At 58.4% G+C, this 21,322-nt stretch overlaps 1 protein-coding gene across 2 annotated transcripts in view; it reads right to left on the reverse strand.

The window, feature by feature from the left end:
• The window catches only part of GSE1 (Gse1 coiled-coil protein), a 356,147-nt gene that overhangs the window by 220,300 nt on the left and 114,525 nt on the right, over nt 1-21,322 (reverse strand). For both annotated transcript variants that reach the window (XM_084644250.1, XM_084644249.1), the window contains exon 2: nt 14,600-14,774. In XM_084644250.1, coding sequence (XP_084500376.1) covers nt 14,600-14,774 — 175 coding nt within the window. The remainder of the gene's footprint in view (nt 1-14,599; nt 14,775-21,322) is intronic.

The raw sequence follows: 21,322 nt of genomic DNA on the forward strand, positions 1-21,322 counted from the left end.
TAGCATGTCAGGAAGCGATAATGTTCTGCTTCTCCGGAGCTGCATGTCACATCCCAGCCTCCCTCACACCCCCACCAGAGACAGCAGGAATCCTGGCCTCCTGCCAAAGCCACTGTCTCCACTGTAATTCCCTTTGCCCTGGAGCCAACACACACACACTTAGATACAGACCCGCACGCACACACCCCCCCGACAAAGACACTGGCATCACACAATCACACTTCCCCCACGGATACAGGGACATGCACACACATATGCACTCCTCGACACACACGGTCCCAGATACACAAAGACCTCAATTCTGCACAAGGCCGAGTGCCCCCACCCCATGTGACCCCTCACAGGATCAGGCCCACAGAGCGCTGGCTGGAAGACAAGGGGAAGGGAAAAATGCTTCAGGAAACCCACTTGACTCGTCCGAAGGGACAGGACCAAGAGACGCTCCACGTGGGTAGGGCTGTGTGGAGAATCTCAGCGACGTGAAACTGGCTCAGCCAGGCCGACCCCATCACCAGCATTTACAGGCCTGTGATGGGAGAATCACACACACAGTCCCGGGTTTCCCCTCCTCCCTCCCCCACGCCCATGCCCACGCCCACAGAGTCACCCACACCCACTTCCAGAGTCACCCAGATACACCCCACTCACGCCAAAACGCTCCAAGCGACACCAGCATGGACACACACTCCCCCGCAGGAGCAGGTGCTGGATGGGCTAATTGGCTTTTCCATCCCTTGCTCCCATCACACCCATCAGGACACTCCTCGCCCATTCCTAGCCGCTCAGCTGTTCATACTCCCAAAAACGCACTGTGCACACCCATTCTCACCCTCGCAGCTTGCTGGTGCATGCACACACGTGAGCTCTCACAGCCAGGTTGCCCCCACACAATTCCCCTTCCCCCAACACACACCAACATGTCCCAAGCCCGTCCCCATTTCAGCTGCCCACCTCCCCCCGGTCCAGGATTCATTTTATGTCAGACTAAACCAACCCAAGTGGCTTCCTGTTGCACCTCCTGCCATGAGCTTGCTCGTGCCCGACCCTCCAACCTTCCCCACTGCTGCTGCCACCCTTCCCCCCCGCAGTCAGGGCTCCCCTGGCCTAACCCTGCCTCTGTCCGGTGCCCGCAGTCCCTAGGTGCTGCTCTGTGGCCCCAGGGCAGCGAGACTTAGAGAAGCCACGGTGAAGGCAGGGGCAGAGGAGGATGGACGGGTGCCAAAGCCAAGGACATTAAGTGTGTCCAGTTGACTCACAGAGGGCCCTTTCTAATAGGACAGAGAAACAGGAGCCTTGTGTTGGCACCAGCCTTATCACAAACAAACGCTGGGAAGCGAGTGGAAGGGGGTGGGATTCAGGGTGCCAACACCCAGCAGCCATTAAAGCATGCTGCAGCTGCCCTTGAAAGGCCAGTGGCCCAGTGACTCTCGAGCCCCCAGGGCGAGGGGCAAGGCCAGCTGGAGAATGTCGGGCCCCGGCAGTTGAGCAGGCCATGAGATGAGACATGTGGGAGCCGGGCAAGAAGCAGGACTTCCACCCCAGGGTAATGACCTCACACCATGCAAACACGGACACACCATGCGACATCAGGTTTCCGGTGCGAGACTATAGAGGTCATCAGAATAATCCTCTGCCCCTCCTTCTAGCCTGGGTGTTTACAAACAGTTCACAACTCCCTCTCAAAATTAACATTGTATGTGGGTAAACTGAGGCACGGGGACTTACCCAAGATCAACACAGTGCATCAACAGGAGAGTTGGGAACAGAAACCAGGAGTGCTGATTCACTGCCCCCTGCTCCCACCACCAGGCCCCACACCCAGATAATATCTAGTGCATTTCATCAGTAGATCAAAGCTCTTTACAAAGCAGGTCAGAATCATTATCCACATTTCACAGATGGGGAAACCGAGACACAGGGAGCAAAGTGACTTGCCCAAAGTCATCCAGCAGGCCAGTGGCAGAGCCAGGAACAGAACCCTTGTCTCCCAAGTCCAAGTGCAGCACTCTCAGGAGTCCTGTCACCCACCCCCCGCTGTAGCCATTAGACTGCATCCCATCCCAGAGGCATGAGTAGAACCCAGGAGTCCTGAGTCCCAATACCACACCCCACTGCTTGGATGGCACAGGCTGTAGAACAGAAAACACAACTGAAAGCAACAACATTGCAAGTCTTGACCCCTTCAAGGACCCAGTTCAGAGGTTGGAGGCAGATGAAAATGGAGACGGCGCACTTCAAAGCAGGTGCTGCTGACCAGAACGAAACCACAAGCAGAGAGTCAATCATTCGATGTCCACAGGTCCCAAGGAGAGGGAGACAGGCAAAGGCACGGACAAAACCGCAGCGACCCCATGCCACCCCCAAAAGCCGAGATCGCTGGCAGAGCAGTGGCCAGCTGTGGCCCCACACTACCCGCTCCAGTGACATTCCCTCCTGACCGTAGGTGGAAAGGACACCCAGCTATGGGCAACAGTTCCCCATTGGCCCAACAGGGGGCAGCAGGAGGAGTTTCCCATCCCAGGTAACATAAAGCTTTCCCTCCCAATTTACTCCCCACCTTACTCCTATTGTGTGTTTGAGGGGAATGATGCAAGCCAGGTCAGTGCTGTAGGGGCTGGGGATTCTGCAGTAGGAGCACAGGGGTACATGGCACAGCAGGAGGGGGTACACCCAGACATTACAGACCATATCAGTCCAGTGGTCCTTCTCTAACACTAGGCAGCATCAGCTGCTTCAGATGAAGGTGCAAGAAATCCTGCAGTGGATGGGGTTATGGGGCAGCCTGCCCCCAGGGGAAGTTAATGGCTACTTATGTCCTGAAGCTGGAGATCTCATAGGGCTTATACCCCTTCTCCTGTTTAAAGTACCTACGGATGTTCTCATTACCCCCAACAAATGTCCAGTCCTGCTAAGCTCTTGTCTTCAGGGACAGCTTGTGGCAGGGAGTTCCACAGGTTAACCAGTGTACTAAGTATGCAGGCGTAAGAAGCTGTGCAGCAGGGTTGGGGGGGAAGCCTAGGGACCCTGGATGGATAGAGTAGGCGCAGAGAGGGTGTGGAGGGGGGCAAGGCAAGGCAGAGGGGGTCAGGCTGCCTTATCAGTGTGCCCCCATCCCTTCCCAGGCGCCCCACAGCCAGCCCCTTACAGTAACCCAGAGCGCCTGGCCAAGTCCCTAGGCGGCCAGCGAGAGTCCTTTAGGAAACCCCCCCAGCTGCCCTGCAGCCACCACCCAGCGCTGCCCCCGCCCGGGCCCGACGCCACGGGGATGGGGGCCGCAGGCAGGAGTCTCCCCCCACCCCGGGGCCCCGCGCAGGCACTCACCGAGCGGGCGCACCTTCCAGCGGCGGCTTTTCTCGTCCATGGGGAGGGCTCCGAGCCAGCGGCGGCTGCCAGCGGGGACCGGAGGGAAACTTTCCCCCGCCGCCTCGGGGCGGGCGCGGCGCGTCCCGGCGGGCGCGGGGGTCCCAGCGCCCGGGGACCCTGCCCGGCGCTCCCGGAGCAGCAGGAGCAAGGCGCGGGCGGCTTCCCCGACACTTCCTGCTTCGCTCCGCGCCTGCCCCGGCCGCCGCTCCGGCTCGCCGTGACTCACCGGCCCGCGGGCCCCCGCCGGCTCCCCGGGCCGCGCCGCTGCCGGGGAGGGGTCGGATACCCGGGGGGAGCCGTGGGGGGAGGGGTCGGATACCCAGTGGGGGGAGGGGGCGCGCTGCCGGGGGGGGGAGGTCGCACACCCGGGGGGAGCAGTGGGGGGAGGGGTCGGCTACCCAGTGGGGGGAGGGGGCGCGCTGCCGGGGGGGGGAGGTCGCACACCCGGAGGGAGCAGTGGGGGGAGGGGTCGCGCTGCCGGGGGGGGGGGGGAGGTCGCACACCCGGAGGGAGCAGTGGGGGGAGGGGTCGCGCTGCCGGGGGGGGGGGGAGGTCGCACACCCGGAGGGAGCACTGGGGGGAGGGGTCGCGCTGCCGGGGCGGGGGAGGTCGAACACCCGGGAAGGAGCAATGGGGGGAGGGGTCGCGCTGCCAGGGGGGGGAGGTCGCGCACCCGGAGGGAGCAGTGGGGGGAGGGGTCGCGCTGCCGGGGGGGGGGAGGTCGCACACACGGAGGGAGCAGTGGGGGGAGGGGTCGCGCTGCCGGGGGGGGGGGTCGCACACACGGAGGGAGCAGTGGGGGGAGGGGTCGCGCTGCCGGGGGGGGGAGGTCGCACACCCGGAGGGAGCAGTGGGGGGAGGGGTCGCGCTGCCGGGGCGGGGGGGAGGTCGCACACCCGGGAAGGAGCAATGGGGGGAGGGGTCGCGCTGCCGGGGGGCGGGGGGAGGTCGCACACCCGGAGGGAGCAGTGGGGGGAGGGGTCGCGCTGCCGGGGGGGGGGGAAGGTCGCACACCCGGTGGGAGCAGTGGGGGGAGGGGTCGGCTACCCAGTGGGAGGAGGGGGCGCGCTGCCGGGGGGGGGAGGTCGCACACCCGGAGGGAGCAGTGGGGGGAGGGGTCGCGCTGCCGGGGGGGGGGGGAGGTCGCACACCCGGAGGGAGCAGTGGGGGGAGGGGTCGCGCTGCCGGGGCGGGGGGGAGGTCGCACACCCGGGGAGGGAGCAGTGGGGGGAGGGGTCGCGCTGCCGGGGGGGGGGAGGTCGCACACCCGGAGGGAGCAGTGGGGGGAGGGGTCGCGCTGCCGGGGCGGGGGGGAGGTCGCACACCCGGGGAGGGAGCAGTGGGGGGAGGGGTCGCGCTGCCGGGGGGGGGGGGAGGTCGCACACCCGGAGGGAGCAGTGGGGGGAGGGGTCGCGCTGCCGGGGCGGGGGGGAGGTCGCACACCCGGGAAGGAGCAATGGGGGGAGGGGTCGCGCTGCCGGGGGGGGGAGGTCGCACACCCGGGGGGAGCAGTGGGGGGAGGGGGTCGGCTACTCAGTGGGGGGAGGGGGCGCGCTGCCGGGGGGGGGAGGTCGCACACCCGGAGGGAGCAGTGGGGGGAGGGGTCGCGCTGCCGGGGGGGGGGAGGTCGCACACCCGGAGGGAGCAGTGGGGGGAGGGGTCGCGCTGCCGGGGCGGGGGAGGTCGCACACCCGGGAAGGAGCAATGGGGGGAGGGGTCGCACACCCGGAGGGAGCAGTGGGGGGAGGGGTCGCGCTGCGGGGGGGGGGAGGTCGCACACCCGGAGGGAGCAGTGGGGGGAGGGGTCGCGCTGCCGGGGGGCGGGGGGAGGTCGCACACCCGGAGGGAGCAGTGGGGGGAGGGGTCGCGCTGCCGGGGGGGGGGGGGAGGTCGCACACCCGGAGGGAGCAGTGGGGGGAGGGGTCGCGCTGCCGGGGCGGGGGAGGTCGCACACCCGGGAAGGAGCAATGGGGGGAGGGGTCGCACACCCGGAGGGAGCAGTGGGGGGAGGGGTCGCGCTGCGGGGGGGGGGAGGTCGCACACCCGGAGGGAGCAGTGGGGGGAGGGGTCGCGCTGCCGGGGGGCGGGGGGAGGTCGCACACCCGGAGGGAGCAGTGGGGGGAGGGGTCGCGCTGCCGGGGGGGGGGGGGAAGGTCGCACACCCGGGGGGAGCAGTGGGGAGGAGGGGTCGGCTACCCAGTGGGGGGAGGGGGCGCGCTGCCGGGTGGAAGGTCGCACACCCGGGGGGAGCAATGGGGGGAGGGGGCGTACAGCCGGGGGGGCACAATGGGGGGAGGGGTCGTCGCACACCCAGGGGGGAGCAATGGGGGAGGGGTCGCGCTGCCGGGTGGGGGTCGCACACCCGGGGGGAGGAGTGGGGGGACGGCGCGCTGCTGGGGGTAGCAGTCGGATACCCAGTGGGGGGAGGCGGGGTGTCGCACACCCAGGGGAGCAGTGGGGGGGAGGGGTCGGCTATTCACTGGGGGGAGGGGGCGCGCTGCCAGGTGGAAGGTCACAAACCCGGGGGGAGCAATGGGGGGAGGGGTCGCGCTGCCGGGGGGGGAGGTCGCACACCCTGGGGGAGCAGTGGGGGGAAGGCGCGCTGCCGGGGGGAGCAGTCGGATACCTAGTGGGGGGAGGGGAGGTCGCACACCCAGGGGAGCACTGTGGGGGAGGGGTCGGATACCTAGTGGGGGGAGGGGCGCACTGTCAGTGGGGAGGTCAGGTCACGCCATGGGACAGGGAGGGTAGCACTAGCGGGGGGGGGAGCAGCAGGGAGGGGGGTCATGCTTGGAAGAGAAACACTTGGTGTTGTCACACAACTCAGCGGGGGGGTGCCCATGACCCAGGGGCACAGTGGGGGGTCGCATTTCTTGGGGGGAGCAGAAATGGTGCCCCCCCGGCAGAGCAGTGGGGGGATAGGGGCACACACACCCCAGAGCAGTGGGCGGAGGAGGGGAGCACACACCCCACAGGAGTGGGATGGGGGCGCACACCTCACAGAGCAGTGGGGGCATGGGGGCAGAGGTGGGGGGCGCACACCCAGGAAGCAGTGAGGGGGGAGGGGGAATCACATGCTCATGGGGAGCAGCAGCCAGTGAGAGAGGTCGCATGCTTGGCAGGGAAGATCCCCGGGGTGTCAGCAGCCAGCCAGCCTGGGTGTGGGGCACGATTGCAGCAGAAGTGGGTCAGGATTCAGGAGTGTGGGGGCAGTCATTCTGGGAGGGAGGTACTGGGGGAGGAGCTGGCTGGTCCTGGACAGAGCGGGGGTGGGCTGAGGGTTGAGGAGGGTCAGAGCTGCTCCCAAAATCCATTTAGCTCACTTAGAAGAATTCCTGCCACTAGGCCTCTCCCAGCTTAGAGACCTCCCCAAACAGCCAACTCCCCCAGTGACCTGCCAGATACCCCCAACGCTCAGAGATACCCCAATGACCTGCCACGGAGACCCCTCAAACTCCACCAGAGAACCCCTAGCCTCATGGGAGAGCCCCCAAACCCAGCAGCCAGACTCCCGTAAACCCCTCACATCCTCAGAGATCCCTGACACTTCTCAACCAGCTCTCAGACCCAAACTGCCTCCAAAGATCCCTGCCAGACACCCCTCACCCCACCCCGCAACTGGGCCATGCCCTGGGAGACACCAGGCTGGGCCCTTCGGCATGAGGGTGGGAGGAACCTCCTGCTGCTTCCCCGAGCCCAGGGCAGGGCTGCTGACAAGCCATCTCCCTCGGAGGCCTGGTGGGCACCCGGTGAGGGGGCACTCAGAAATGCCAGTGCACCCTGTTGCAGGCGGAGGGCCTGGCGCCTCCAGGAGCTGTGCAGCACTGTCTGGGTTGCCACTAGCCTGCACCCTGCAGAGATAAGGGCATGTGGGGGTTTGTTTGCTCCCCACAGGGAGGGAAGGTGGGCGGCTGTGTGGGATGATTTCTCACGCCACCTCCTGGACAAATGGAAGATGACAGCATGGGCCCTGAGCACGCTCCCAACACGGCAAGGCAGCTGGGGTGCCAGGGGTCCCCCGAGTTCAGGAATGAGTGGGAACAGCTGATGAATGCCGCATGGAACATATCCAAAGGAGGCTGGAGAATCCCAGGGGTCTGCAGCCACTGCTCTCTGAGGTATTGCTCTGAACCTAGCAGTAACCAAAAGTCACTAATACTTAGCATGTCGCCTTCTGCGCACGTACACCCGCCAGGCGCCTCCAAAACATCCACTGAGCAAAATAACCAACCAGTTTGGGGACCCTGGTAGGTTGCAACCCGGTCCTTAAAATGACAAGGGTGCTGCCAGGGCTGATGGGAAGGGAAAAAGGGGGACAATGGGAGGTCAGGGGAGTGACCCCAAAACATCTGTAATGGCTGTGTAAATAAAGTTAAATGGGAGGGAGTGTGACCCCTTCAAGATGATGTACCAGGGCCCCAGATTTCTCTCGCCAGACCTGGGTTCCGATCACTAATCCAGTCACCACAAACAGCACTGGTCTGGCCCCCTGCCAACTCCAATCCCAAGGCTTCCCCCTGCAAAGTCACAAGAGGGACTGGGAAGAAGTGCGAGGACATGCCCCATAGACTGAGCTTGCAGCAGGTTGGGCTGCCCCATGCATGGTGAAATGGGGGCAGCCCAAGGCACCCTGTACTGCTGAGATCCTGCCTTATCAATCCAGTGGCTTCCACTGTGCTCGGGATGAGTGACTGACTGGCCAAGTCCCTCCCCTGGACAGGTCTGGCACAGGTGCAACAGAGCGAGTTGAATGCCACACAGAACATATCCAAAGAGGGCTGCAGAATCCCAGGGGGCGGGATTTTTGCCATTCAGCTGCCTGACACCCCACCCCCAATGGAGGGATCCCCCTTACTCCTGTCACTCTGCCAACTAGGTCCTTTTCCCCACCTGATGCTGGAAATGAGCTGCCACTCAGCATCAGCCCAGCGTGATCCTTCATCAGAGGCAGCTGTCTGCTGATGGCCAGAGGCGAGCATAATGATGCAGCTCAGCTTGGGATCAAGGGACCAGGAGGCAGCCTCTTGTCTTTGACTAGCCCCAAAGGGGCCTCTCTCCTGGAGCCTCCATCCCCATTAATAGCTCTCAAAGCCCTGTCAGTGGAATTATGGCAAAGGACTCAGGCACCGAGTTCTACTGATCCGTCCCCAGTGATTCCAGAGAAATGGACATCTATTGGAAGAGCAAATGCATGAACCCTCTGGCCAAAGCTCAGCAGTGTTCGGAAATCTGGTGCATCACCAGGTCTGAGCTCCACTTACTTCACCTGCCTTGGTCTGGACGGCCACCAGTATGCCTCACATCATAAGGGAGACGAGTCTGGTGGGTTCTCAGCCTAGGCCCAAGGGAAGATTTGTTCAGCAACAGCAAACCACTGCACCATTCTATCCAACAGCTGTATCTCAGGTAACAGGGATGCCACAGGACAGTAGGGGAGGGGGGGATATTGTAGGCTTGCCAAGACACTGGCTGCAAAAACGACAGGGCCCGGATATTCCACTATCCCAGCAATAGGTGCATTAGAAATGAGCTATGCTAGATAGTCTCCTTCAAACCCTGCACCCCTTCCTAAGCCCTACAGGAGCCCCTGTTCCCCGTCAGCACTCTCACTTCAAACCCCTTCTCCCCCTTTGCTTCCACTGGCTTTTCTTCCCCACCCTTCCCCAGTTCCTCTTCCTCCAAAGGCCCTTCAGCTGCATCGAGCCTGCCACCCCAGGTGTCCTCCACACTCCTTAGCGCTGGTTGCTCCAGCACTCTCCTTCCCCCAACTCTCTCTTTCTTTTCTATTTTAAATTTTTATTGCCATTTTTTTTAAGAATACAGAGGAACAAATGCCCTTATCAGCAATTCTCACAAGGTATAAAGAGATGCTTTTATCTCACTGCCTTTACTCAGCTAGTGCGAGCCAATGCCTGTTAATTTTTTAATTTTCCTAGTGAATGCATGTGTGGCTTCGTCAGCATATATTATACATGCACACTCCCAGAGAGTCACGGAGTATGTATACACCGCCAGGAGAGGCAGATCTGCCAACGACACCCACAGTTAAGGTTGCTCAACCTTTCCCCTTATAAGACCCTGTTTCCAGTTGCTTAGAACTTTATCAGTTCTAATCATTCGGGTGACATTTTCAATGCAGGATGGCTGCCGTGGACTATTTAAAAAACAAAAATGTTTCCGCTAAAAGAGTCCAGCCATTTCCGCGAATGAGATGAGGGAAAAATACTTGTTAGAAAAATCTTCACAGCGGTTTCACGGAGACGCGCTAGCACCCCAGTGCTTAGGAGCAGGGACTTGATATTTGTCCTTTACTCTACCTAGAAACATCCACCCACATCCGGCTGAATTATGACCCTCTGAAAATTGCCATTGCACATGCTCCGTTAGAGTCTGGCAGCTAAATTCTCCGAAGCCGTGGCCGGAACTGAGCCTGCTCCATCCTAGCACTGCAGAAGCTGAGCAGCCCTTTTCCTGCAATTGATTCCCCGCATGGCTGGGGCCGAGGTGGAGCCAGGCACCAGAAGTGAGAGAGGGAGACTTTATGGTGCTCTGAATGCGCCTTCTGCTGGCAGTCCGGAGGAAAAAGGAGGGAGCAGCTTGACTCAAATGCAGATGGATGAAGACAGGAGCAAAGTAGGACAGGGACAAGCTTGGGGGGAGGGGACAAGAAACACAGAGGGGACAGGACCAGAAAGGTCTGTAACCACTAGAACACACTCCCCTCCAGAACCTAGAATAGAATCCAGGATTCCTCAATCCCAAAATTCTTCTGCTGTCAACAAACAGCTGAGAGTCCCGCTGGCAAAATGCGTCTCTCTTCCAGTCTAGTGACTGGCTGACCTAGAGGATAACAGCCTACTTCCACTACTAGTTACTCAATTAGCCCAAGTGGTATAGAGGTCTATGCTGTAGATCTAAAGATCCCAACCCTGATGATGACCCAAGTTTGGGGTCAGCGTGGTTCCACACGAAAGTACTCTTGATTTTTCAGGGCTTTTTTAAAACATAGGAAATCTCAACTAAAAACTACATTCAAAGGACATTACTGTTGCAAAGTCAAGCACTCAAAAGTTGGAAAATGCCAGAATCAAGGGTGCCTGTGCAACCGTAATTCGGCCCCCTTGTTCTATACGCATTATGATTACAGACTTCAATTCCATGATCACATATTTGTTTCCACAAGATCCCTGCCTCTTTCAGTGCACCGGCTGGACCTGCTCTGGGGGGGAATCAGGGTTGTGGAGTGAATGAGACAGGGAAATGCAGGAAGAGAAAGGATATCCTTGTAGTGGAGCCAGCTGAACGTGGCCCTGGAGAACTTGATTTTATCCTTAGCACTGCTACAGAGTTCCCATGTGACGCTGGGCAAGTCACTATGGCAATAAGCACCACAGAAAAGTCTATGAAGAAATTAATACCCCTGTATTTCATTTAATGCGGGGTTCGGATGGTGGGTGGGAAATAAGGCCTGGGACCACATGCTGAATGAGGAAGATGGAAAGAAATAATGAATAGCTGCCCAGTTCATCCTGTGTACTGTATGAGGCAGTAGTCCTGTGCAATTATGTAATTAAAGACTGGCATAAAGCACACTCCCTACTATATACCCAGCATGAGTTACTCTGGGGTGTTCTCAGCCTGAGACGCATCAGGGTGGGGCACGAAGCTGCAGTGAACCAGCTGCAGAGACTAGTGGCAGCAGGCCCTGGGGGCCAGTGCAGCATGTGTCTCCATGTCTTTGCAAAGCCTGCCAGCTTGCAGGGAGGTGAGGCCCTGGGCCTTTGGGTGGGTAGCACCTCTAGGCACTCTAAACCCCAGAATTCTGAATGCCTCCGGTTCAGGTACCCACAGCATGCTAGAGGAGAGACAGGCCTCTGCTGTAAGAAATACAAATAGGGATTCGCACTGAGGCTGCTGGATGCGGGCAGACCCCATGTTTCTCTCTGGCACCCAGACTGACTAGCCCAGCTCGAGACACCACGCAGGGCCCTCCCTGGGTCCTGGCCTGGACTCAGCAGGTGTGTACCGGGCCACTGTTCCAACTGCAAAGTGCCTCGCCATATTAACAGAGTGGGTGGTCGCAGGTTCAGCTCTGTCTTCCTGCCAGCACACCCTTCATGGCAAGGAGAAGGAGCATCTCTGCCATTCAGCAGCTTAGAGGTGAGGCATGGATTCCCCTGGTCTGTGGCTCTTCTTGGAAGCAGCCAGCACATTTGCAGCCATCCAGCAGCTCCTTCTCCTACCCTGGCAAGTCTCCCATTGCACACGGGGCCTCGCTAGTTGCCCCCACCTGCCTGCAGAGTGAACCCTGGAGGGGCACACCCCAAGGTTAAAGCCCTCCCCACTCTGTGCTAGCCCTATGTCCAGTGGAGTCCGCTGGCACAGGGAGGCTCAATACGCTCTGTGCGCTCGGCATGATGATCTATCGCGGCACCTCTAGCTGCCAAGGCTTAATCATCCTCACAGCTAGGCTGCTCCAGCTAGGACTGCTGCCCGGGAGGCCGCAGACACAGAGCCCATGAGAATCGGAGTGCCAAACAGGGAAGCAACACAGACAAGAGGTAACGCATGTGCACACAGACGTACGCAGCACTAAAGCGGGTGTCCGCTACATGGCCTGCGGCATCCAGGTGTCTCATGGACAGGGCTCTGGGGTGGCGGATAAGAAGCCTTCCCCCAGAGGTCACAGATTCAAAGCCAGGTTGCCCAGCGACCACGTGTCACTGCCATCAGATGGCACAAACTTGTGGGCAGAGGCTTTATGGCTCTCCCTCATCCTTCATCCTGCTGCGCAAGTGCCCCTCCCCACTCATCGGTGGTGTGGGGAAGGGGCAGGAGATCCCCATGCACTGGGATCTGGAGTGGGAATGTGAGCGCCCTGGGACAGGGGCTGCAGATGAAATGTGGCAGGCGTCTAATGAGCCATTAATCAATGTCACCTTTGCCCAGCAGCCGATGGCAAGGCAATAAAAGCGGGGCTGGATTTTCCAGGCCACAGCTCCCATCTCGCTTGGCTGGGAACAGCTTGCAAATGGTGAGGGCGCCGTGGACCCCCAGCCCGGAGCGATTTCTGAGGAAGCGCTGGGGAGCTCCAGCAGGGGTAGTGAGAGCCCTGCAGCACTCGCACTAGCTGGGAGTGAAAGGATAATGCAGCTCCCTTGGGCAGGGCCTGTGGAGGTGGGCTAGGAATCGGAGCAGACAAGCTTTCCCCGGAGTAATTCAGTGGTTCTGCGTCCAGCCAGAACGAGTGTGAGCGGTGGCAGCGGCACCTTCAATGGACGATGCTGTCTAGGCTCGATTCGAGACGGGGTGAAGACTCGGGGGGGGGGGGGGGGGAAGGGAGGGGGTCTGGGACCATCCAAGCCAGCTGGCCCATGCCTAGTCAGCCCCCAATCATATCACCAGCTGCAGTCATACAGAATACTGGGCTGAGTCCCATGGGCCTGATTCAGGCAGCGCGGTCCAAGAAGCTCTGGCCCAGTAACGAGACCCTCTGCCTTGCCTACAGCCCCTTCTGCTGAGGATCCCACAGTACCTTTGCACGGCTGGGCCTGGGGAAAGCCGGGGAAAGCCAGGGACTTGCCCAAGGCTGCTTGGTTGGTCAGTGGAAGAGCCAAGAACAGGACCCAGATCCGTCAGCCCCTCAGCTTGACCACCCTCCAAACAGAGAGGAGCTCCCCCAACCCAGGCAGCTACAGGCATTGGCATGGAAACAGGCCCACGCAGGGCTCCTTTCATTCCCTGCCTGGTGCACCTGCAGTTCCCCCGCACGACAGTGCCTCGCTCTCCTGTTCCCCTCTGCCAAGAGCTGGAGTGGGCGGCAGTCTCCACATCAAAGCAGCCAGAGCGCCAGGAGTCTTCCAGGGCCACCGGGAAGGCTGCTAACAAACAAGCCCAGCATGGGAGGGTGTGTGACACCTCCCCAAGGAATGCTGCTGCTCCTGCCTGACAAGGCTCTGAACTCCCACGAGATGGAGCCCAGCCCAGCCTCAGCCCCATGGCGTCCCGGATCGCAGGCACAGCTGGCATTGCCCTGCAGGTGTCCTTGGCGCCCAGTGTACCACTGGGGCGGCAGGGCCTGGCCTCGGGGGACTGGCCACAGGAGAAAGAGCCTTTCACATCCAGGTCACCCTGGGGATCCGGCCACAGGTCATTTCGTCCCTGGGCACAGCCGCCGGGTGGCCTACACACAGGGAGTTGGTGGCTTTCACTCTGACTCCCAGCGGGCTTGTGTCCACATCACAAACCTGCCACCCTTCCCCAGCCTTGGTTGGCCGTCTTGGCAGAGAGGCCACAGATTAAATGGAGCAAGGAGACAGCACATTCACACAGGCCGGGGGGAGGCACAAGAGCAGGAGAGTAAGGGCTTGGTAGAGAGTCCTCTGCCACCAGGTCACCCTTGCCCCACACCCTGGCACCAGACCCTGGGCACTATCTCCTGTCCCTAGCAATGAGTTTCACCTACACTCTGTCCTCTCCCTCGCCCCTCTGACCCAGTCCATAGACACAAAAAGGCCAACAGGAAATCTGCTCAGCAGGCCTTCAACACAGAGCATCCAACAGGCTACGAGGCGTACCCAGGACTGCCCCTTGGCCAGACAATGCTGTATTGGCTAATGACAGGACATCCACATTTCCAACTGTCCCCTGCCCCACACACACTCCTCCCTGCATCCCGGCTCTCTGACTGCAGCTGCCTGGGGCTTACCCGGGAAGGTGGAGAGCAAGGCACCAGCACTGGAGAAGACTGCCCACCAAGCAGCTGTACTGGGGACAGGGGAGGGAAATTCTGGCTGCCGAGTGCATAGATTGCCGCCCAGCACTCAAACCATGAGGACCCAGTCCCACAGTCCTCACACAGGCAAGTTTCCAACAGAGTTGATGGAAGTTCTGCCCATGCAAGAACAACAGGATTGAGTCCCAAGATCTTGGGGAAAAGCTGCCTCTCTTGTGAGGAGGCTGGTCCCGAGCTGCCTTGGCTTGGTCCAACTCGCTGCTGTCACTTCCTGGGACACCCCAGGTATCCCCTTCTCTGAGTAAAGCACCAGGGCCCAGCTGCGCCTAGTGGATACGCTGTGGCACATTAGGGGATTGGTCGGCCCAAATCTCGCAAGCAACATTGCTGCACGCAGTCAGAACAACATGGAGACGGTGGGTCCTTGGGGTCACGCCCCAGAGCTCCAAGCTCTGCTACTGCAGGTTCCCCCCATGCCCAGACAGCAAATCTAGCACCTACTTGTAGCTCCCAGGTCTGCGCCCTCCACATCCACACTCAGCTGGCCACGGTCAGAGCCAATCTCCTGTGCACCTCCGTTCCTTGCACCTGGGCTCTCCCCAGAGCCCGCCAGTCGCTGTCTGGGCTCGCTGGTGGAAGGCTTCACAGCAGGTGTCTCCAGAGAAGAGGACAACGCCTGGAACAAAAGCAGAAGAACAGGGACTCAGAACCTTTCCCTGCATGGATATTCAATAGCCGACAGCCAGCATCAGCTTCAGCACTAGGCAGCAGACCTCCCGGTTCCCCTCCCAAGCCCTCATGCTCGCTACCAGCCTGGAGAAAGCAGGGTCCTTCTGCCAGAATGTGTCCCACTAGTGCTGGGGGGCCTCAGGGTGGAGAGACACAAGATGCTTTTGTTTTCTTTCAGGCAGATTGCACGTGGCTGGGTAGGGGAGTTGTCTGCTGCTCACCAGCCAGCCAGCTCCATGTCTCACGGGGGCTACAGCTGGATCTGAGTGAGCAGTCCAAGCGCTTCCAGTCAGGACCAGACAAGAAAGGCTTTGGGGAGGTGGGGGAGGGAGGGCAGGAATCAAAGCAACATCCCTCTCCCTGCCAGTGGCTGCCGGCTGATTATTCTGCTGCTGATTACTCAATGGGCCGGTATACAACTTCCCTCCCCTCTGCTGTGACAGTGAGGTCACAGTACATGAGGCTCCTGCTACAGGGACACAGGGAGGGTAAGCGTCCTAGATCCAAAGAGGATTTTGAGGCTAGAAGGGATTGTTATGATTATCTAGTCTGACCACCTAGGCCAGAGATTCTTACCCAGTGATTCCTGCATCAGGCCCAGTATCCTTCGCTCAGCCGAGAGCATCTTTTTTAGAAAGATGTCCAGGGCCAGATCCTCCACTGGTGTAAATCGATGTAGCCTCATTGACCTCACTGGGTCTCTTCCCCTTTACACCAGTGAAGGAGTAGGCCCCCAATCTCAATTTAAAGACTCCACGTGATGTAGACACCATCACACCTCTTGGCAATCTGATTCAATGGTCAATTGTCTATTCCCTTAAAAATGTAGGTCTTATTTCCAGTTTGAACTTGGCTGACTTCATCTTCCAGCCACTGGATCGCATTATACCTTTATCTGCCAAGTTAAAGAGCTCTCTAGTAACAAACTTCTTCTCCCTTCATAGGGATGACTAGACCGTGATCAAGTTGCCTCTGAATCTCATTACTGAGAGTGAACGGCCTTCAAAACTCTAATTTACTTTACACCGCTGCTGCTGTTGGTTTACACTTTGCACTTCAGAGGGCGTGAAGAAGAAAACTACTTTGGTCGGCTCCGAATCACTTTTACTGTCTGTTCATAACTTATTCCATTCTCCGTTTCATTTTCTTGAGACAGAGCCATGGCTGGCGTGAAGCAGCACGGAACACACAGGTGCTCTTTGAGCTGACGATCCAGCCCTGTTTCTAGACCTTTGCAACTTTCTTTTCTCATGCACCAGCTCCACGCTGTTGTCCGTCATCCCCCTGGCAGCTCTGGGACCTACCAACAGCCTTACAAATCTATCCACTGCTTCTTTGTTTTGGTATTTGAATGAAAACATTTCTGTTTGTGTTCCATTTTACAGTACCACTTCCCCTTCTAACACCTACGATAACTCATAATCTCTACTGTCTCAGCTCTGTTGTGTGCCCTAATTTGCTGCATCTGTCATCCTCTTGTTTAATGCGCATCTAAGAAAATCTGTCCTCAGTTCTTTGTATCTTTAATAAGTGGCAGTAACAAAAGCAATCCATATTCTAGCTCCATAACTGCATAAACTTGTGCTGGAATGGATTTTTTCATCTTTGAGACAGAAATGCAATAAAATAGTACTTTAATTTTATTTAACATAACAGCCCCCATTGCTAAATGTCTGGATACATGTAAACCTATGTAACAAACCCAGCACTTTCCAAAGTGACAGGCTTTATGGAGCTGCACAGAGCTATTCTACAGACTCTCCCTGACAGACAGATCAGGCGTGTCTCATTAGCTTCAACTTGGGCATATTAAAAAGGAGGAAGGCAGAGGAGACCTGCTGAGAGAAGAATCCCATGATCATCCAGATAATGGTTTAAGTTTATAAACTCAGTCTTGCCTGTGTTACCCTAGGAAGTTGGTAAACATGGCCCAGAACCCACTGTGTATGTGTGATTCATGGAGAAGGGTGTGACATATTGACAAATGCGGTCCAATCAAACTCAGCCAACTGCACCAATCACCCACAGAGTTCAGCCATCCCACTAAAGCCAGAGGAAAGAGGACAGCCTTGCACCACGGGCCATTGGACCAGCAAACTCAAGCCCTGCCAGACCAGCCACAGAGAAATTCCTCAGCTGAAGGGTATGCTCCCCCCACACCCTAGTAAGAATGTCCTTCAACTTGCTCCAGGTTAGCAGATCTGCCTCAGTTGATTTTAACCAGCAGGCGGGGTTGTGTGCAGAGCAAGAGACCCAAGTCACACAGACCACAGGCAGCAAGCCGCCCAGCTCGCACAGACAGCCTTGTGCGGGTGGGGCTCCCGCTAGTGTGCTGAATGGAGCCGTGAGGACATTGCAGCGCGGGCAGGTGGGCTAGCCACCTGAGCTCAGGCTCATCCTATCCCTTGGCTGGCTCCATGCTCGGAGTGAGCCAGAGCCTCCACCGGTGCCATGACAGCCACACTGCTATTTTTAACACGCTAGCATGAGCCCCACTAGCGTCGGCCTAAGCAGGCCGGGAGGCTCGCCCATGTAGACGTACCCATCAGAGAGCACTTCGGGTTGCACTCGGGTCTGCAGAGAACGGGTGTAATGTGCCCTGCCCAACAAGTGCACGACCGGTACCCCAGAGCCGGCAACACACTCACAGCACATGCAGCTGCCATGCCATGCCATGCCATGCAGCCCAGCCTAACACACGCCCAGGCATGGGGACCTGCTGTACTGAGAGAGGACTATGCCTCTCTCAGCACATCCCCCAGCAAAGCAGTAAATCCCTGCATGAGACTTGAACCCAGACCTTCCCGACATGTGCAGCTAACCAAGCCCCACCCAGCCCTGATTGTTACCAGCCCCTTCCTGCTATGGGATTCCAGAGAGGATGCAGCTGGGCTCTGTATGCTCCAGGACTTGGCAAGAGAGAAAGGGGCTGTGACCATACAGACTGGAGAGGTAGTCAAAGCAGGAGGCTTTAGGTCAGGGAAGGAGCCTTTTGATGGAGTCAGACAGGCCTGAGGTAGGGACCGGCGGGGTGGGTGCAGGGGGTCCCCACTTCAATTTACGAGTACTAAGGCCAGGGCTGCTGTGCAGAAAGGATTTTATGTTGATCCAATTTTTCGATGGCTTAGTCCTATAAAACTGGGAGCGCCTAAGTAAGATGAATGGAACATGAATTTTGCTGGGAAGCTCTTAGAATCAATGAGCCACACATGTGAGCAGACGTATAAATTTACCATTCGTTTCCTGGAAAGGTTTAATTTATGGAATCCATATGGTAACGCTGCACAACCGCGAGCGCTCGACAAATCCCACAAGCCCTCAAGTGGCAACACTTACTGACTCCAACTGGCAGCTTTCCACCAATTGCCCCGTCGCTCTGAGCGAGGCCGGGGATGGGAGAGGCTGGTATCTTTGCCACCGCACAAGATCGGTTAGGCAGCCAAGCGGCCATGTCCTGCCTAATCTTTGCCAGGGCGGCCCACGGTCCCCCAGGGCTTGTTAAGGGAAACATGGGTGTAACTTTGTGCTTCTTCTTCTCCTCTTTTGCAATTATTAATAGAAAGTGACTCTTTCCGCATGGCAGGGCTGATTGCTGCGTCAGGTTTTTTACTGCATGGCCTCTGCTTTAATTGGGCACCAAGCGGAAGCATTAGCCTGCAGAGCCTTACAGGGAAGGCTGTGGACATGCGCAGCAGAAAGGGTGTGTCAGGACCTGTCCCCTGCAAAGGGAGTCTTGGGGCTACTCGACACAGATGGTAACAGGGCCCCTCTCCTCTAAGCAAAATCTCCTTCCATCCCTCTGGGCTTCCCCATGTGCAATGGCCTCATCTGCATTGGGGATCCCAGCCAGCAGGGCAGCTGCACTTGTGCAACCCCTTGTTGTAGCCAGGCAAAACCATGGTTTGCACCAGTTCATCTTAGCCCTGCATGAAGTCAGGACAGACAGCACCAATGCAAATGATGAGGATGCACTAGGGTTTGCACCAGCAAAGCTAACCTGGCGACAGGCCACTGATGGCTAGAATTAGGGCAAATCCGCAGTGCGGATGAGCCCTTATAATAAGGCCAGGAGGCGCAGGGTCTGTGCAGGGGTGCCAAGGCCCCAGTACATCGTGCAATGCCCCATGCAGCGGGGCAAAGACAGACTCCCCCTAGCCAGCGCTGCAGTTTCCTCTAAGACAAGCTAACGGGTCACAGTGTGCATTGCACAGCTGTGGCACATCCCAGGGACTCATCTGCTCAGGGTGAAACCTCACGTCAGATACAACATCCCGCTGTGTCCCTCCTGCCCCCTTGAAAGGGTGAGGCCTGAGCGTGAGGGCATCACGCTGCAGCAGATCCACCCAGTGCAACGCAAACACCATCCACTGTCATGTCCCAAAGCAAATTCCAACTGGGGTGCAACACAGCCAAGAGAAGACGCTGCGAGCACCCTGCCAGACATGCTTGGGGGGACAGGCTGGCCAGATCTAACCCAGAGGTGGGCCCGCGGAACCGTCCTACCCGGCCCCTGAGCTCCTGGCCAGGGAAGCTCGCCCCAGCCCCTCCCCCACAGCGACGCCGCTGCGGCTTGCGCCCGCCCACCTCTCAGGCTTTCCAATAAGCCTATTCTGCCGCTCTGAGCGGCCTGGTAAGGGGCCGGGTGGGGGGGAGGTTGGATAAGGGGCAGAAGGTCCCAGGGGGGCAGTCAGGGGCAGGAGGTGGTTGGATGGAGCGGAGGTGCGGGGGGGGGCAGTCAGGAGACAGGGAGCAGGGAGGTTGGATAAGGGGTGGGGTCCTGGGGCGGCAGTTAGGGATGGGGGTCCCGGAGGGGGCGGTCAGGGGACAAGGAGTGGGGGGGTTGGATGGAGTGGGGGTCCCGGGGGGCCTGTCGGGGGTGGGGGTGTGGATAGGGTTCGGGGCAGACAGGGAGCGGGGGGGGGTTGGATGGGGGTGGGGTCCCGGGAGGGGGCGGTCAGGGGATAAGGAGCAGGGGGGGTTGGATGGGTCGGAGGTTCTGAGGGGGGCAGTCAGAGGGTGGGAAGAGGGAGGGGCGGATAGGGGGCGGGGGCCAGGCTGTATGCAGAGGAACAGCCTTCCCAACCAAGTCCTCCATACCATTTTGCCACCCCAATGTGGCCCTTGGGCCAAAAAGTTTGCCCACGGCGATCTAACCAGTAAGGCTGAGACCTCCCCTGGCAACCTGCTTTGCAAACCTGCCCTAGGCACCTTATGCAACAGCATGCGAGACGCACGGAGAAGGATTAAAGCACATCAATGCAGCAAGCTTCAGGCCTGCAGATCCCAGACACAGAAAGAGGTCTCATGCTCTCGTCTCCGCTGATTTCTGATCATGGGCTTGATCCGGCCCGGTGCTGATCCAGAAGAGAACCTTCCCCCTTATGCTAGGGCTACTTACTTTGCTTAAGAGACTTTGGTGAGGGACCTCGTCAAAGGCCTTGTGAAAGTCCACATACAGCATATCCACCGGATCACTCGTGTCCATATGCCTTGTGGCCCCCTCAAAGAATTCTAACAGACTGGTGAGGCGTGATTTCCCTTTACAAAAGCTATGTTGTCTCTTCCCCAACATATTGTGTTCATCTAAAGTGTCTGGTTGAACCTATAGTAAAGAACAGAATTATCAATTTGTCCGATACTGAGCTCCCTCCCCAATAACAGGAGGGGCTTATGTCAAGGGCTCCCACTGCCACAACTGGCAATTGCAAACTATTCACAATTTCATCCCAGCCCACGCTTAGAATATTTTAGGAGGCTCCAAAATTTTGCCCCTCACCCCGCCCCAACGCAAACTGGCGGGGTTTGGAGGGGTGGGAGAAGGGGAGTATAAACACAAACTTGGCAAAACTTTGAGCTCCCCCCCCCCCACGTACTCCGTGTGGCTGGAAGCTGATCTATGCCAGGCTGAAATCTGGATTTCAGAAGCTTTAGATTCTGAAGACTCAAAGGAGTTTTTGCTCCAAATTAGCGGTGTCTCTGAGGGGAAACGGTCCCATTTGGAGCACAAAAAAATCCCACCCCTGAGAGAGGTCTCTGGGCTCTTTGCAAAATTCAGCTGTCTCATGCAATCAAACTGAAATGGAAAATGCCTCCCATTCTGACAGAGCCTTTCACGCGATCACAAAATCTTGCCCAGCTCCATTTGGGACTCACTCTCTTAGGAAACATCAGCTCCCCTCACGGCCACATCTAATATCAGCCAGCAGAACCCTGGCTTAAAAAGAAACATCAGACATACCCGGGATCCCTTCCTGACTTGTGCTCTGAGCACCCTCCTTTCACACCAAGGGAATTCAGGGCTGGTGAAATGTGCCAGGGGACAGACATGGAGGCTGAAATCCTGCCTTTCTATAAAGAACAGCCCATGCGATTCTCCTGCCAATACTTCTCCAAGCCCGCCAAGGGAGACACCACCTCTGGGGTGAGAGAGGAGACCGGTCTCCGTGCCCCACTCAATCCTATCAATGAAGGGGAACTGGGCTGAGAACCATCAAA

The sequence above is a fragment of the Lepidochelys olivacea genome (assembly GCF_965140295.1).
Source record: "Lepidochelys olivacea isolate rLepOli2 genome assembly, chromosome: 12".
Classification (NCBI taxonomy): domain Eukaryota; kingdom Metazoa; phylum Chordata; order Testudines; family Cheloniidae; genus Lepidochelys; species Lepidochelys olivacea.